Source organism: Lipotes vexillifer, unplaced genomic scaffold (genome assembly GCF_000442215.2).
Source record: "Lipotes vexillifer unplaced genomic scaffold, Lipotes_vexillifer_v1.1 scaffold570, whole genome shotgun sequence".
NCBI classification, from domain to species: Eukaryota; Metazoa; Chordata; class Mammalia; order Artiodactyla; family Lipotidae; genus Lipotes; species Lipotes vexillifer.
Window position 1 is genome coordinate 2,050,466 of NW_006777801.1, and position 18,214 is coordinate 2,068,679.

General features: G+C 37.5%; 1 protein-coding gene across 5 annotated transcripts in view; it reads right to left on the reverse strand.

Annotated features, from left to right (window-relative positions):
- Positions 1-1,515: 1,515 nt before the first annotated feature.
- Positions 1,516-18,214, reverse strand: part of RPS6KC1 (ribosomal protein S6 kinase C1) — a 223,850-nt gene continuing 207,151 nt past the window's right edge. For all 5 annotated transcript variants that reach the window (XM_007451293.1, XM_007451294.1, XM_007451296.1 and 2 more), the window contains 2 exons: positions 18,144-18,214; positions 1,516-2,493 (listed from right to left, as the gene is read on the reverse strand). The exon at positions 18,144-18,214 is cut by the window's right edge and continues 37 nt beyond it. In XM_007451293.1, coding sequence (XP_007451355.1) covers positions 2,383-2,493; positions 18,144-18,214 — 182 coding nt within the window. In that variant the 3' untranslated portion in view covers positions 1,516-2,382. The remainder of the gene's footprint in view (positions 2,494-18,143) is intronic.

An 18,214-nucleotide genomic window follows, 5' to 3' on the forward strand; every position in this document is an offset into this window, starting at 1 on the left:
AATATTAAGTGGTAAGTTCTTCTCTGATTTTGATATTTCTAATATACATCATCAAGTAAAAACAGACTAGGGGCTTCCCTGGTGGCATAGTGGTTGAGAGTACACCTGCCAATGCAGGAGACATGGGTTCGAGCCCTGGTCCAGGAAGATCCCACCTGCTGTGGAGCAACTGGGCCTGTGCGCCACAACTACTGAGCCTGTGCTCTCAACTAGATAAAGGCCACATGCAGCAATGAAGACCCAGTGCAGCCAAAAATTAATTAATTAATTAATTTTTAAAAAGAAAAAGTTTTTTTTTTAAAAAAAAAAGTAAAAACAGACTTGGGTCCATCACCCCAAAGCTATTTATCCTGTGTGTTTATTACTAATATAATTCATGTCTACCATGATTATGAATGATGTATTTACATTAAGCACAATTCCAAACACAGAGAGAGAGAAAGAGAGAGAAAGAGAGAGAGAGAGAGAAAGAGAGAGAGAGAGAAACTGAAGCAGTGGAATTCTGTCAACACACTAACACAGCAACCATCTGTTAACACTGTCCTCTGAATCCAAGGGACCCAAATCATGTGGTAGGGCTGGGAGCTTCACCTTAGCTGTGAAGTCCTACTTTCATGTCATAGGGCACTTCTGGAAGGAAGCTCTGTAATGGCCAGCTCTAACTACTTACAGATTTCCTACTAGTCCTACACAGGAAGTCATTCTTGTGTCTCACCTGCATGAGTTCCTGTTATGAGGCCAGGGGGCTGGTGAGTTGAAATCCAGTTCCAGGGAGTGATGTCATCTTGACTGAGCTATGATCCTGCTGACCTGCTCCCCATCCGTGTTGTTGCAGCACTTCAGCTGGGTTTCAGGTTATAAGGGGACCAAAAAGGAAAATGGGGGAGTAGGATAATAGAAAAAGCAAAAATGCTTGCACATTTCCTTTGTGTCACTAAAGCATTTTCTACTTCCATTTAATTTGATGGGCAGACCTGGCCAATGACAGCTGGAAGCTGTACAGATGCTCTTGGAGTAGGGATAGGCTCTCACACAGACCTCAAAAATACAAAGAATTAAAACATACAGAAAACTTTCATTATGTTGTGGCTCCTAACTTGAAAATGGTGACTTATTCTTTCTTCTTTGGATAAAGTTTAAAAAACAGACATTAACTTAAAATTTTGTAAATTGTTGTAAACAATGCATGACTACAGGAGCTATTATCTTAGCAACAGAAAGAAACAACGAATACAAATGTTTGGAGATGTATAAATACTCATGTTCTTTCTACACAACGTCAAGTAGATTTGGAGGTCAAATCTGGAAATCCTGTCAATACATAATAAAATAGGATTGCCATTCAATCCCATTTAGATGAGATCCTTTGGTTCTTAGGATACTAAGCCATAAAACTAAAATGAAGTCAAGCATAATAAGAAGCAGAAATTGCTAATATTCCAAAATGAAAGGAAGAGAGGCCTTTGAAAAAAAAGAAAAAAATCTTAAGCAATTAAATGAAAGAGAGATTTAAATTTTTACCACGTTTATTTTACATGATTCTTTAATTCTTATTAAGTTGATACAATTTGGGGAAATAAATACTCCCTTCCCTTTTTTGTTGCATATGTATTAATAGGGGTAGGAAGAACAGAATATGAGAGAATAGACAAAGGGTGTAGAAAGTGAAAAAATAAAGATGAAGAGAGAGAGAGCAAAAGAGAGAGTGTTCATGTGAACCCTTCTGTTAGCAGTATCAACCAACAAAGTACACAGTTGACAACGTGAAGTATTTTCTTCTCACGTGGACTTCAGAAAGAATGACTATGGGACCATATTCGACATACATTAATTATATAGCATTGTGGTTCAGTTTTCCTATCAGACATGATGTGTATTTTCTTTTTTTCTCACTTTTTAAGCTCCACAGATGACATTATTCATGAAGCACTTTTAGTATATTATTCAGCAAATATTAATTTGATCATATTAAACCAATCCTGGTTAGCAGAAAGCACTGTCAGCTGCCATGTAAAGGTCCTCCTTTCAAGTAACACTTCATTCTACACTTGGAGCTTCATATCAGAGGAAGGTCTTGAAGGGCATTCCTCTTTTAGTTGGGTTTACAACTCACCTGCAACACTAAATGCAAATAAAATAAAGATCACACCTCAGTTAAAGGTTTGTACATAACAGCCCCTTGCAAATGTAGCCAATATCTTGTCCAGACAGTAACTGTAAAGGAATTGTTCTCTGTCAGGCTTTTTCTTCCTCCATTTCCTCTAAAGATCTTCATCCCAATGCTTGGTGCCCCATAACTGAGTGTAAGGCAGAGCTACCTCTGTGCTGGAGACGCCTGTCATAGAGAAGATCAGAACGTGTGCAGAGAACCCTGCATTATGTTCATCTCATTAGTTCTGCCCAATCCACAGGGGTAAAAAATGGATGAGATTTGATATCTTCAACACCAGCAACTCCAGCACCAAGACGCTCCACAGGGTTGAACTGTAAGAGCTAAAAGAGAAGGATTTAGTGAATAGTGGGAATCCAACTAAAGAATCAAAGGAAAAGAAAAATATGTGAAAGGAAAGAACTTCTAAATTCAACCCCAGTAACAAATGGACTTGACTGACAGCCAACTGACTATATTTCCTTGAAAGGGAATTATGTCTATGATACCACTCTAGCTGTGGGGTGGTGGGGAACATATCTGAGTTTATGACTTTTCAACTGATTTGAAATATGACCTTGAGTAACTCACTTTGTTTCTCATCCTCATATAGTAAAATAGGATATCAATTTCCTACTCCAAAAGTAAAATTATGACATTAATTAGATATTGCACCAAATTCTGAGACATCCAGTTACTCCTTTCATGATGAGAAAGTTTGGGAGGCACAATAAGTCTTTCAACCCCTAGTGAATTATATATGCACCAGGTCTAAATTTTACCCAAGGTCTGATTATATAAGCCAATTCATATTCCAGAATTGCTTTCTTTGAAATAGCTGACTCACATGGAACAATTTGATACAATGAGTGAAACGTGTTTCGACTTCTTCACTAATAGGAATCAGGTATAAAATAAGTTAATAAATGTTACACGCAATAGGATTGTTAAGTGTGGGAAAATAAAAGTAGTCATATACAATTATAGACGACCCTGGGCATACTGAAAGAATGTGTTAAGACATTCATGTATCCCCAAATTTTTGTTTTAACAGCTTTACTGAGGGATAATTTATATAGCATAAAATTTATCTGCTGTAAGTATACAACTTAATGATCCTTAGTAAATTTAAAGAGTTGTGCAACTTTCACCACAATCCAGTTTTAGCACACTTTGATCATCCTAAAAAGCTGCCTCATCCTGTTTGCAGTTAATCCGCATTTCCATCTCCAGCCCTAGGCGACCACTGATTTGTTTTCTATCTCTATAAACTTGCCCTTTCTGGATATTTCGTATAAATGAAATCATAAAAATATGTTGTCTTTTGAAGCTGCCTTCTTTCACTTAGCATAATGTTTTTGAGATTCATCTGTGTTGTAGCACATATCAACAGTCTGTTCCTTTTTACTTCTGAACAGCATTCCAATATTTGGATATAACACATCTTGTTAATATATTCACCAGTTAATGGACATATGGACTTTCCAGGTTGCGGCTATAATAAATAGTATATATGACTTCCTGCAGACACATATTTTCATTTCTCTTAAGGACATTCCTAGGAGTGGGACTGGTGGGTCTTGTGTTAAGTTTATGTTTAGCTTTTTAAGAAACTACCAAACTTTTCTAATGTATCTGTACCATTTTACGTTCCCACCAGCAACGTATGAGAATTCCAGTTTCTCTACACCCTCATCGATAATTGATACTGTCTATCTTTTTCATTACAGCCCTTCTAGTGGGTATTAGTGGTATCTTATTATGGTTTTAATCTATATTCCCTAATGACTAATGATGGTGAGCATCTTTTCATATACTTCTTAGCCATTTATATAGCCTCCTTGGTGAAGCTTTGCCCAATTTTATACTGAGCTGTTTGCTTACTGAGTTAAAAGGTTCTTTACACATTCTGAAAACAAATCTTTTACCAGTTGCATGATGTGCATATATTTTGTCCCAGTCTGTGGCTTGTCTTTTCATTCTTTTACTGGTATCTTTTGAAATGCAAAAGTTTTTAATTTTAATGAAGCCCACTTTATCATTTTTTTTCTTTTATGGATCATGTTTTGGTGTCATACCTAATAATTCTTTTCCTAACCCAAGGTCATGAAGATTTTCTCCAATTTTTTTCCTATGATTCTACAGTTTTAGCTCCCACATATAGGTTTATGAGCTATTTTGAGTTAATTTTTGTGTATGATATGAATTAAGGGTCTTAGTTCATTTTGGTTTTAGCATGTGAATATTTGATTTTCCCAGCACCAATTTTTTTTTAACATCCTTATTGGAGTATAATTGCTTTACAATGGTGTGCTAGTTTCTCTTTTATAACAAAGTGAATCAGCCATACATACACATGTGCTCCCATATCTCCTCCCTCCCCAACACCATTTGTAGAAAAGACTATTTTTTCATCATCGAATTATCTTGGCACCTTTACGGAAAATCCATTGACCATAAATGTAACAGTTTATTTCTGAACTCTCAATTCCATTCCATTGATCTATATTGCTTATCTTTGCTCTAATATCACAGTAATTAAGTAGTTACTGTAGCTTTATACTGACTGGAAACTGGGAGTGTAAGTACTCCTTCTTTGTTCTCTTTCAAAATTGTTTTGCATACTCCAGGTCCCTTGCCTTTTCATATTTTTTTTTTTTTTTTTTTTTTTTTTTTTTTGCGGTCCACGGGCCTCTCACTGTTGTGGCCTCTCCCACTGCAGAGCACAGCCTCTGGACGCACAGGCTCAGCGGCCATGGCTCACGGGCCCAGCCGCTCCGCGGCATGTGGGATCTTCCAGGACCAGGGCATGAACCCGTGTCCCCTGCATTGGCAGGCAGACTCTCAACCACTGCGCCACCAAGGAAGCCCTTATATTTGTTTTGAAGTCACTAAAGTTTTCCCAATTTTGCTGATCTTTTCAAAGAACCAACTTGTGATTTAATTTTTCTCTTATTTTTCTCTTCTATCCAATGAAGATTTTCTCTTTCATTGATTTCTGCTTGCTTTCTTTCTTCTGCTTGCTTTGGATTTATTTTGCTTTTTACAGTTTCTTTTTCTACCTTCCTCAGTTACAAGGTGAGATTTTTATTTGAGACCATTCTTTTCCTATACAGATGTCTAAAGCCATAAATTTTCCCCAAGAACTGATGTAGCTGCATCCTATAAATTTTGATATATCATGTGTTTGTTTTCATTCCATTAAAAACAATTTCTGGCTTCTCTTGGCATTTCTTCTTTGACTCAGGTTATTTAGAAGTGTGTTGTTTAATTTCCATATATCTGGTATGGATTCACCAGAACTCTTTCTGTTGATGATTTCTAATAAAAAGTTGTTATGGTCAGAGTATGCTGTATAATTTCAATCCTTTTAAATATTCAAAGTTGTTTTATGGCATAGCAAATGATCTATCATGGGGAATGTTCCATGTGCATGTGATAAGACTGTATTCTGCAATCATTGTTCTATATATGTCAGAGTTGTTTGATAATGTTGTTCAAGTCTTCTCTATATCCTTGCTGATTTTCTATTAATTATCAAGAATGGAGTATTGAAGCCTCCATTTATTATTATTGTATTATCTATTATTTCAATTCAATCAGACTTTGCTTCATATGTTTTGAAGCTGTTATTAGAGCATATACATTTATAATTATTATATCTTTCTATGTACTGATCTTCTCATCATTATAAAACATCTTAGTCCCTGGTAATTCTCTTGTCTCCACATCTATTTTGTTTGATATTTAATAAAGCCACATCACCTCTCTTACAGTCACTGTTTGCATGATTTATCTTTTCCCACCCTTTTTCTTTCAACCTATTTGTGTTTTTAATTTAAGTGTGTCTCTTGCACACAGATAGTTGGATCTCTTTTTTATCCAGTTAACAATCTTTGCCTTTTGTTTGGCATGTTTAGACATTCACACTGAATGTAATTATTGACATGGTAGGTTTACGTTTGCTAATTTGCTACTTGTTTTCTACGTCTACTGTCTTTTTTCATTCCCCTTTACTGCCTTCTTCTGTGTCAAATACTTCTTACTGTACTATTTCAGTTCCTCTATTAATTTTCCTTTACTATTTTTTTTTTAGTGGTTGCTGTCAAGATTATAATATGCTTCTTAATTTATCACAATCTACTTCAGATTAATTCCAGTGAAATGCAGAAATTTTGCTCCACTATAGTTCCATTCCTTCTGTCCTCCTTTGTATTTTACTATCATTAAATACTATATGTTACATCCATATAGGTTATAAACCTACCAGCACAGTGTTACAAGTATTGCTTTGTACAACCTTATGTCTTTTGAAAGAAGTTGAGCAGAGAAATGAGAAAAAACATATTTAGTCTTTTCTATTAACTCATATTTATCATTCCAGAACTTTTCATTTCCTTCTATGAATATGAGTCACTTTCTGGTAACTTGCAGCTGAAGGACTTCTTGTATTATTTCTTGTAAGACAGCTCTGATAACAATGAATTCTCTGTCTTTACTTGGAAATTTCTTAATTTCATTTTCATTATTGAATGATAATTTTGCTGGATATAGAAATCTTGGCTGACATTTACTTCCTTTCAACACTTTAAATATGTCATTCCACTGTCTTCTGTCTTCCTTTTTTTTTTTAACATCTTTATTGGAGTATAATTGCTTTACAACGGTGTGTTAGTTTCTGCTTTATAACAAAGTGAATCAGTTATACATATACAAATGTTCCCATATCTCTTGCCTCTTACGTCTCCCTCCCTCCCACCCTCCCTATCCCACCCCTCTAGGTGGTCACAAACCACCGAACTGATCTCCCTGTACTATGAGACTGCTTCCCACAGCTATCTGTTTTACGTTTGGTAGTATATATATGTCCATGCCACTCTCTCACTTTGTCACAGCTTAACCATCCCCCTCCCTGTATCGTCAAGTCCATTCTCTAGTAGGACTGCGTCTTTATTCCTCTCTTACCCCTAGGTGCTTCATGACCTTTTTTTCCCCTTAGATTCCATATACATGTGTTACCATACGGTATTTGTTTTTCTCTTTCTGACTTACTTCACTCTGTATGACAGACTCTAGGTCCATCCACCTCACTACAAATAACCCAACTTCGTTTCTTTTTATGGCTGAGTAATATTCCACTGTATATATGTGCCACATCTTCTTTATCCATTCATCTGTTGATGGACACTTAGGTTGCTTCTATTTCCTGCCTATTGTAAACAGAGCTACAGTGAACATTTCGGTACATGACTCTTTTTGAATTATGGTTTTCTCAGCGTATATGCCCAGTAGTGGGATTGCTGGGTTGTATGGTATTTCTATTTTTAGTTTTTAAGGAACCTCCATACTATTCTCCATAGTGGCTGTATCAATTTACATTCCCACCAACAGTGCAAGAGTGTTCCCTTTCCTCCACACCCTCTCCAACATTTACTGTTTGTAGATTATTTGGTGATGGCCATTCTGACCAGTGTGAGATGATATCTCATTGTAGTTTTGATTTGCATTTCTCCAACGATTAATGATGTTGAGCATTCTTTCATGTGTTTGTTGGAAATCTGTATATCTTCTTTGGAGAAATGTCTGTTTAGGTCTTCTGCCCATTTTTGGATTGGGCTGTTTGTTTTTTTGTTATTGAGCTGCATGGGCTGCTTGTAAATTTTGGAGATTAATCCTTTGTCAGTTGCTTAATGTGCAAATATTTTCTCCGATTCTAAGGGCTGTCTTTTGGTCTTGTTTATGGTTTCCTTTGCTGTGCAAAAGCTTTGAAGTTTCATTAGGTCCCATTTGTTTATTTTTGTTTTTATTTCCATTTCTCTAGGAGGTGGGTCAAAAAGGATCTTGCTGTGATTTATGTCATAGAGTGTTCTGCCTATGTTTTCCTCTAAGAGTTTGATAGTGTCTGGCCTTACGTGTAGGTCTTTAATCCATTTTGAGTTTATTTTTGTGTATGGTGTTAGGGAGTGTTCTAATTTCATACTTTTCCAGGTCCCTGTCCAGTTTTCCCAGCACCACTTATTGAAGAGGCTGTCTTTTCTCCACTGTATATTCTTGCCTCCTTTATCAAAGATAAGGTGACCATATGTGCATGGGTTTATCTCTGGGCTTTCTATCCTGTTCCATTGATCTATATTTCTGTTTTTGTGCCAGTACCATACTGTCTTGATTACTGTAGCTTTGTAGTATAGTCTGAAGTCAGGGAATTCGCCTGTGAAGCCATCTGGTCCTGGGCTTTTGTTTGTTGGAAGATTTTTTTGTGTTTCCATAGAAATTGTGAAATTTTTTGTTCTACTTCTGTGAAAAATGGCAGTGGTAGTTTGAAAGGGATTGCACTGAATCTGTAGATTGCTTTGGGTAGTAGAATCATTTTCACAATGTTGATTCTTCCAATCCAAGAACATGGTATATCTCTATGTCTCTATTTCTGCAGTGGCAGTTGTTACTTCTCCTTTTTCGTTTCTAATTCTATTGATTTGAGTCTTCTCCCTTTTTTTCTTGATGAGTCTGGCTAATGGTTTATCAATTTTCTTTATCTTCTCAAAGAACCAGCTTTTAGTTTTATTGATCTTTGCTATCGTTGCCTTCATTTCTTTTTCATTTATTTCTGATCTGATCTTTATGACTTCTTTCTTTCTGCTAACTTTGGGGTTTTTTTGTTCTTCTTTCTCTAACTGCTTTAGGTGCAAGGTTAGGTTGTTTATTCGAGATGTTTCCTGTTTCTTAAGGTAGAATTGTATTGCTATAAACTTCCCTCTTAGAACTGCTTTTGCTGCATCCCATAGGTTTTGGGTCGTCGTGTCTCCATTGTCATTTGTTTCTAGGTATTTTTTAATTTCCTCTTTGATTTCTTCAGTGATCACTTCGTTATTAAGTAGTGTATTGTTTAGCCTCCATGTGTTTGTATTTTTTACAGATCTTTTCCTATAATTGATATCTAGTCTCATGGCGTTGTGGTCGGAAAAGATACTTGATACAATTTCAATTTTCTTAAATTTACCAAGGCTTGATTTGTGACCCAAGATATGATCTATCCTGGAGAATGTTCCATGAGCACTTGAGAAAAATGTGTATTCTGTTGTTTTTGGATGGAGTGTCCTATAAATATCAATTAAGTCCATCCTGTTTAATGTATCATTTAAAGCTTGTGTTTCCTTATTTATTTTCATTTTGGATGATCTGTCCATTGGTGAAAGTGGGGTGTTGAAGTCCCCTACTATGAATGTGTTACTGTCGATTTCCCCTTTTATGGCTGCTAGTTTTTGCCTTATGTATTGAGGTGCTCCTATGTTGGGTGCATAAATATTTACAATTGTTATATCTTCTTCTTGGATCGATCCCTTAATCATTATGTAGTGTCCTTCTTTGTCTCTTCTGATAGTCCTTATTTTAAAGTCTATTTTGTCTGATATGAGAATTGCTACTCCAGCTTTCTTTTGGTTTCCATTTGCATGGAATATCTTTTTCCATCCCCTTACTTTCAGTCTGTATGTGTCTCTAGGTCTGAAGTGGGTCTCTTGTAGACAGCATATATATGGGTCTTGTTTTTGTATCCATTCAGCCAATCTGTGTCTTTTGGTGGGAGCATTTAGTCCATTTACATTTAAGGTAATTATCGATATGTATGTTCCTATTCCCATTTTCTAAATTGTTTTGGGTTCGTTATTATAGGACTTTTCCTTCTCTTGTGTTTTTGTCTAGAGAAGTTCCTTTAGCATTTGTTGTAAAGCTGGTTTGGTGGTGCTGAACTCTCTCAGCTTTTGCTTGTCTGTAAAGGTTTTAATTTCTCCATCAAATCTGAATGAGATCCTTGCTGGGTAGAGTAATCTTGGTTGCAGGTTTTTCTCCTTCATCACTTTCAGTATGTCCTGCCACTCCCTTCTAGCTTGCAGAGTTTCTGCTGAAAGATCAGCTGTTAACCTTATGGGGATTCCCTTGTGTGTTATTTGTTGTTTTTCCCTTGCTGCCTTTAATATGTTTTCTTTGTATTTAATTTTTGATAGTTCTATTAATATGTGTCTTGGCGTGTTTCTCCTTGGATTTATCCTGTATGGGACCCTGTGCTTCCTGGACTTGATTAACTATTTCCTTTCCCATATTAGGGAAGTTTTCAACTATAATCTCTTCAAATATTTTCTCAGTCCCTTTCTTTTTCTCTTCTTCTTCTGGGACCCCTATAATTTGAATGTTGGTGTGTCTAATGTTGTCCCAGAGGTCTCTGATACTGTCCTCAGTTCTTTTCATTCTTTTATCTTTATTCTGCTCTGCAGTAGTTATTTCCACTATTTTATCTTCCAGGTCACTTATCTGTTTTTCTGCCTCAGTTATTCTACTATTGATCTCTTCTAGAGTATTTTTAATTTCATTTATTGCGCTGTTCATCATTGCTTGTTTCCTCTTTAGTTCTTCTATGTCCTTGTTAAATGTGTCTTGCATTTTCTCTATTCTATTTCCATGATTTTGGGCCATCTTTACTATCATTATTCTGAATTCTTTTTCAGGTAGGGTGCGTGTTTCCTCTTCATTTGTTAGGCCCAGTGGGTTTTTACCTTGCTCCTTCATGTGCTGTGTGTTTTTCTGTCTTCTCATTTTGCTTATCTTACTGTGTTTGGGGTCTCCTTTTTACAGGCTGCAGGTTCGTAGTTCCCGTTGTTTTTGGTGTCTATCCCCAGTGGATAAGGTTGGTTCAGTGGGTTATGTAGGCTTGCTGGTGGAGGGGACTAGTGCCTGTGTTCTGGTGGATGAGGCTGGATCTTGTCTTTCTGGTGGGCAGGTCCACGTCGGGTGGTGTGTTTTGGGGTGTCTGTGGCCTTATTATGATTTTAGGCAGCTTCTCTGCTAATGGATGGGGCTGTGTTCCTGTCTTTGTAGTTGTTTGGCATAGGGTGTCCAGCACTGTAGCTTGCTGGTCGTTGAGTGAAGCTGGGTCTTGGTGTTGAGATGGAGATCTCTGGGAAATTTTCGCCATTTGATATTACGTGGAGCTGGGAGGTCTCTTGTAGACCAGTGTCCTGAAGTTGGCTCTCCTACCTCAGAGCCACAGCAGTGACTCCTGGCTGCAGCACCAAGACCGTTTCATCCATGCGGCTCAGAATAAAAGGGAGAAAAAGTAGAAAGAAAAGAAAGAAAGAAAGAGGATAAAATAAAATAAAGTAAGATAAAATAAAATAAAGTTAGTACAATAAAAAATAAAAAGGAAGTATTAAGAAAAAAAAATTTTTAAGTAAAAAAAATAAAAACGGACGGACAGAACCCTAGGACAAATGGTGAAAGCAAAGCTATACAGACAAAATCTCACACAGAAGCATACACATACACACTCACAAAAAGAGGAAAAGGGGAAAAATAAATAAATATTGCTCTCCAAGTCCACCTCCTCAATTTGGGATGATTCGTTGTCTATTCAGGTATTCCACAGATGCAGGGTACATCAAGTTGACTGTGGAGCTTTCATCCACTGCTGCTGAGGCTGCTGGGAGAGTTTTCCCTTTCTCTTCTTTGTTCGCACAGCTCCCAGGGGTTCAGCTTTGGATTTGGCCCTGCCTCTGCGTGTAGGTCGCCTGAGGGCGTCTGTTCTTCACTCAGACAGGACAGGGTTAAAGGAGCAGCTGATTCGGGGGCTCTGGCTCACTCAGGCTGGGGGAGGGATGGGTACGGATGTGGGACAAGCCTGCGGCAGCAGAGGCCAACATGATGTTGCACCAGCCTGAGGCGCGCCGTGCACTCTCTGGGGGAATTTGTCCCTGGATCACGGGACCCTGGCAGGGGCGGGCTGCACAGGTTCCTGGGAGGTGAGGTGTGGAGAGTGACCTGTGCACGCACACAGGCTTCATGGTTGTGGCAGCAGCGGCCTTAGCATCCCAGGCCCGTCTCTGGGGTCTGCACTGACAGCCGTGGCTCGCGCCCACCTCTGGAGCTCCTTTAAGCAGCGCTCTTAATCCCCTCTCCTCTCACACCAGGAAACAAAGAGGGAAGAAAAAGTCTCTTGCCTCTTCGGCAGCTCCAGACATTTTCCCGGACTCCCTCCCAGCCAGCTGTGGTGCCCTAGCCCCCTTCAGGCTGTGTTCACGCAGCCAACCCCAGTCCTCTCCCTGGGATCTGACCTCAGAAGCCTGAGCCTCAGCTCCCAGCCCCACCCGCCCCGGTGGGTGAGCAGACAAGCCTCTCAGGCTGGTTAGTGCTGGTTGGCACCGATTCTCTGTGCAGGAATCTCTCCACTTTGCCCCCCGCACCCCTGTTGCTGCACTCTCCTCTGTGGCTCCAAAGCTTCCCCCCTCCGCCACCCGCAGTCTCCGCCCGCAAAGGGGCTTCCTAGTGTGTGGAAACCTTTCCTCCTTCACGGCTCCTTAACACTGGTGCAGGTCCCGTCCCTATTGTTTTATCTCTGTTTTTTCTTTTTTCTTTTGCCCTACCCAGGTACGTGGGGAGTTTCTTGCCTTTTGGGAGGTCTGAGGTCTTCTGCCAGCATTCAGTAGGTGTTCTATAGGAGCAGTTCCACGTGTAGATGTACTTCTGATGTATCTGTGGGGAGGAAGGTGATCTCCGTGTCTTACTCTTCCGCCATCTTCTCCTACCTCTCTTCCATTGTTTTTGATGAGAAGTCAGACATCACAATGTTCCCTTGGATACAATGAGTTGTTTTTCTCTGGCTCCTTTCAAAATTTTCCTCTTTGTTTTTGTCTTTCAACAATTGGACTACAATATCTCTATGTGGATCTCTTTGTATTCTTCCACATAAGGTCCACTAAGCTTCTTGGATCCATCTCAATGTTCTTCATCAAATTTAGCATTTTCAGGGCTTCCCTGGTGGCGCAGTGCTTGAGAGTCCGCCTGCCGATGCAGCAGACGCGGGTTCGTGCCCCGTTTCGGGAAGATCCCACATGCCGCGGAGCGGCTGGGCCCGTGAGCCATGGCCACTGAGCCTGCGCGTCCGGAGCCTGTGCTCCGCAAATGGGAGAGGCCACAACAGTGAGAGGCCCGCATAACGCAAGGAAAACAAAAAAAAACAAACAAACAAAAAAAAATTTAGCATTTTCAGCCATTGTTTCTTAAACATTTTTTGCTGCCCCTTTCCCTATGTCCTTTTTTTGGAACTCCCATTATATGTATATTGGTATATTTAATATCATCTTACAGGTCTCTTTATCCCTGTTCATTTTTCTTCAAATTTTTTTATCTGTTTTTCAGATTGGATAATTTACTATCATGTTGAGATGCTCCAGTGAATTTTTTTTCCCCTACTTAATTCTTCACTTCAATTATTGTACTTTTCAACTTGAGAATTTCTATTTGGTTCTTTTTTTCCTTTTAATATAATTTCTATCTCCCTGTTGAGAATCTCTATTTGTTGATTCATTATTGTTTTATTTTCCTTTAATTCTTTATACATGATTTCCTTTAATTCTTTGAACATATTTAATAATAACTGCTTTGAAGTCTTTATTAAACCCAAAAATCTGGGGACACTCAGAGTAATTTCTATTGACTGTTTTTTCCCCTGCCTATGGATCATACTATCTTGTTTCTGTGGATATCTTACAATATTTTGCTAAAAATGAAATATTTTAGTGATTCTGGAGTCTTATTTTTTTCTCAAGAAGACTGTTATCAATTGCTGTTGGTTGGTTTATTCTTTGTTTGATAACTTGTTCAGCTAGATCTGTAAATCTGCTTCCCCCATCCCACTGTAACAAGCAGAGGTTGATATCTCTGCTCATTTTTTTTTTTCTTTTTTAAGAAAAAAGTTTTAAGTTTTCCTTTTTTAAGCTTGGTTTCCTAAGGGTCACCACTGTCTGCATAGCTTAGTGGTCAACCAGTGACTGAAAAGGGGTTGCATTCAAATACCTTAGCTACTAAAGCTTCCATCCTATGCCAGTGGGCAGGAGAACACATTCAAAATTTAGGCCACTTTCACGTCTGTCCTTGCTTTTACTTTCCACTGAGATCCTTCCCTGCACATGCATACAGCCTCAGTGCTGGTCTTCATGGCCTACCCCAACCTGGGAGAACCTTCACACCTGGCCAAGCAGGAAAGAGAGAATGCAAGTAGCCGCAGGCAAGAAGGCCACAGAGTCCCACAACTCTTTCCCAAAGTTCAGCTATTTTTCAAGCATAAGTACTTTCCAGATTGTTACATCCCTCTGATCAATTTCCAGAGCACAAAGATGGTTATTTTTGCCAATTCTGTCCAACTTTGTAATTTCTTTTTTTGAGAAGAGAATTTTCCAACTTTCTCATATGGCTATAGCTATTCAAATTTGAGACTATACCTATAGCATATAATTTTTTCCACAGAATTTAGTCAACTGCAACTGAAATACGTGGATGATTACATTAATGGTTCTATACCTATAGGAAATCCCACTATTCAAATCAAACCTAAACTTTTATTTCTTCTTTTTCCTTTATTTCTATATTTCTATTATTCACTAATAATTAATCATTTATATAAAAGCATCAGTTGATTTCCTATTATGTGCCAATCCACTATTTTTTAGACCTTTTCAACCTGTATCACCAGCAGTTGTGTCACTCTCATGTTAGCAGCCCTATACTATAATTCAACTATATGCTTCATCAAATTATAAATTACTACATGTCGTGAGCTTTCAATGCTGCCCTATCAAAAATAATAATACAAAACATTTATGTGACACTTACTGTGTGCCAGGCATTATTCTAATTGCTTAACATAGGTTAATTCATTGAACTCACAACAACTCTATGAATAGTTACTATAAATGTCTCTGTTTTACAGATGAGAAAACAGAGACTCAGAGAAACTAAACAACTTGTTTAAGATCATATAGGTAGTAGATAGCAAGGATATGATCTGAATTCAGGTACTCAGTCTCCAGAATCCCTGCTCTTAATCACATTACACTGCTTTATGAGTGCGTGATCTGCAAATGCCAAGAATCTATTACTTCACTTTGATATCACCAAATCCACAAGGGGAGTGAAGCATATACTTCAAAAGACTGTACTCACAGTCTTTTCACTTGAAATTACTGTATCTAGCATTCAAAATGACTACTTTTTATTAAAGTGAACTGCTCAAAGAATTTTTATATTAGAAGTTGCTAAACTGTGTTAAGAGAAAAGCTGCTATTATAAAACAAACAGCATAAGCATATCCTAAACGTATCAAATCCATTTTCAAAATCAGACAAGTCATGTCCACTGATTGAAATGTGGAAGGCATTAAACATCTGAATACAAATCTAAAATATCAAACATTGGTAAGAATTAACTATTACTATAGCATGTTTTTTAATATTTCAGGAAACATATAAACATGCAAGTTCTTTCTTTCTTGTTAAAATTGGCTTTCCCACCCCCATTCTTTCCAAAACATGAACTCATTATGAAATTCCAATAAAAGTTCATATTTTGACTTTTACTAAAGTCAATTTACCTTAGTTCATGGACTCTTCTATAATTTTGCAAGTGTAAATCTATAGGCAAAAGTATAATTGTTTACCCATGACTGTCTTGCTTATTCTGCCATTTTAAATACTCTCCCAGGCCTTCTGAGAGATCACACAAAGATTCTATTGCTAAAAGAATGTGTCAGCCAGTGGCAAAACCAAGACAGTCACTGCCAACCTCCTTTCTCCTAAAGAATAGGCAATAAAGCTGAGCATTGGAGGCACAGAAATTTGTTTTGAAGGTCTTTTTCTCATATAACATCTTTCAACTGACAAAGCAATTGTGTCATAAAGAACTAAATGTACACTGGGAAGTACAAACATCCATGCTCTGAGGATCTGTAAACTGTAAATATCTTTTTTTAAAACTGCATTTAAAATGTAACTATGTTTACTTTAGCACCATTCACTTGGACTGAGATGACTAAACCATGGGTACAGGGAATTATGAAATCTAGGAAGAAAGCAAGGAGCTGAAAAGACCAAAGGGGAAAATCTCCTCAAAGTGGAATAATTCTTTCCACATAAATCATTTTGTGATTTTTTAAAGTAACCTTTATGAACCATGAGGTAGTGGAAGAGGAAAGTCAAAATGACAAATTGCTAATCATGCCAAGAGACCCCTTTTCCCTTTCCTGATGATGTTTCCTCAACATGAGTGGTAGTTTCCTTAGGCAGGCCAATGACAGAATGCTGCTTTAACTATATAAGCTATACATATCTGTATTTGGGAACTTAACATATCTTAAGCTCAGACTCCTTTACAACATAAATTCTGATAGACAGGAGTAACAGACCTTTATTAATTAATGTGGGGAATTCTATTCTCAATATTATATAATAATGACTACTTCTTTAAGAAAGAGAAACAAAAAACAGCAGTTGCTAGCCTTCCTTAAATTAATAGCCAAAAAAATACTTTGAATTTACCTTGCTGTGCCACAACAAAGAATATGAAATCAAATGAGGAGCTGTCCTTTTTGCCCATTAGAATGAAATGTTTTATGTATCTTTGCATTACCTATTAATCCTTTTACAAAGTGCTCAGGGTACTCTCATCTCACTATTTCCAACCTGATTATGTTTATTTAGATTTTACAGAGTCTGGGCAAATTAATCTTCCTGAAGCACGACTCTGATCCTTTCACTCTTGGGCACAAAAACCCCAAATCTCAATTTTTTACTGAATTAAATACTATCATTCTCCCCTGGTGTTCATGATAAGAGAGCCCCAACTTCTCTTTCCATTCTCATCTACTTACTATTACTCATCCCTATATTCATCCTTGTACTCTAGATAAACCAAACTTCTGATTTCCCAAATTGAGTCTTTCTGACTCCTTCCTTGCCTTTGTTCAAGCTTTTCATTCCACCCAGTTATTCTCCCACATCCAACTTTGCAATGCCAAAATTCTGGCTAAGGCTCCGCAAAAATAACACTCGCTATACAAAAACTTTCCTAATACCACCACTGCATCAATTATTACACCTCTTTATCCTGACTCGCCAAAGTATTTTTTTAAACCTCTCTGATAGCCTTTATTAAATCCATCTGTGATATAATTATTTGTGAATCTCAAGTTTGTAGCTTATGACACTATGCCTTACATATATTCGTTGAATGGAACAAAAATCACTGCTCAAGAGAATACTAGGTAATCCTCCTCTTAATACATTCTCCCCTCCCCTTTTCTCTTTCTTTTTTTTTTTTTTTTACAAATTTTGTTTTCCCTGATTTAAAAAATAATTCATGTTTCATTAAACAAAAATTTTACTTCTTCATCTTTTTCAAATAACTTTTCCCTTGATATTTTCCCAGAAGCATAGGGGATCACAGTCCTGACAATTCTTGCTGATTTGCTGTGAGCCTATCACACCTCAATGCTAACAACCCTCAGTGTACTCATCAAAACTTGCTCTTCAAAACTAGGTGAGCATTTTACACATGGTGAACCAATTTAAGGAGCTCACTAGAGTTCCAAGCCTACCTCTGGGATACTGAACTTTAATTATCAATAGTCTCTTTCTTCAAAGCCACCAGAAATACACCAATTGACACCAATATTCAAGTTCCATGAATGGATCTACAAGTGATCTAACTTGGCAAGATTTTCTACCACTTCTCTCCTAAGTAGCCCATTCCTACGTTTATAAATATAGCCATTCACCATATACTATCTCAAGACTAGCTCTAAGGAATAAACTCTTTAAAAAGTTAAAAAAAAAAAAAAAAAAGAAAACATAGCCATTCACATATGGTTACAAAATGTAATAGAGCAGTTCCAGACCAGCTAAAAGCAATATTTAAATCTCACACCTACAGAGACATATGGAATTGACTAAACATTAGCCTGGATTTAAAATAAATAAATAAATAATACCTATTCTCTCTGACATCACCAATACTCAGATAATAGTAGAAGCCTAAAGATATACAGTACTAGTTCTGAATTTGTAATTAGTAAAGGGTCCTTCTTGTCTGAAACTAATTTCTTTAAGGTTTTGGAGCTGTGGGCTCTGCTAATTTGCATGGTTGATATACTTGGCCAATTGGTCAATTAAATTACCTGTTGAATGAGTGAGCGAGCCTCTTCAGAGACACATTCTGGCATGTTCAAAGTAGTGTGAGTATTTATTC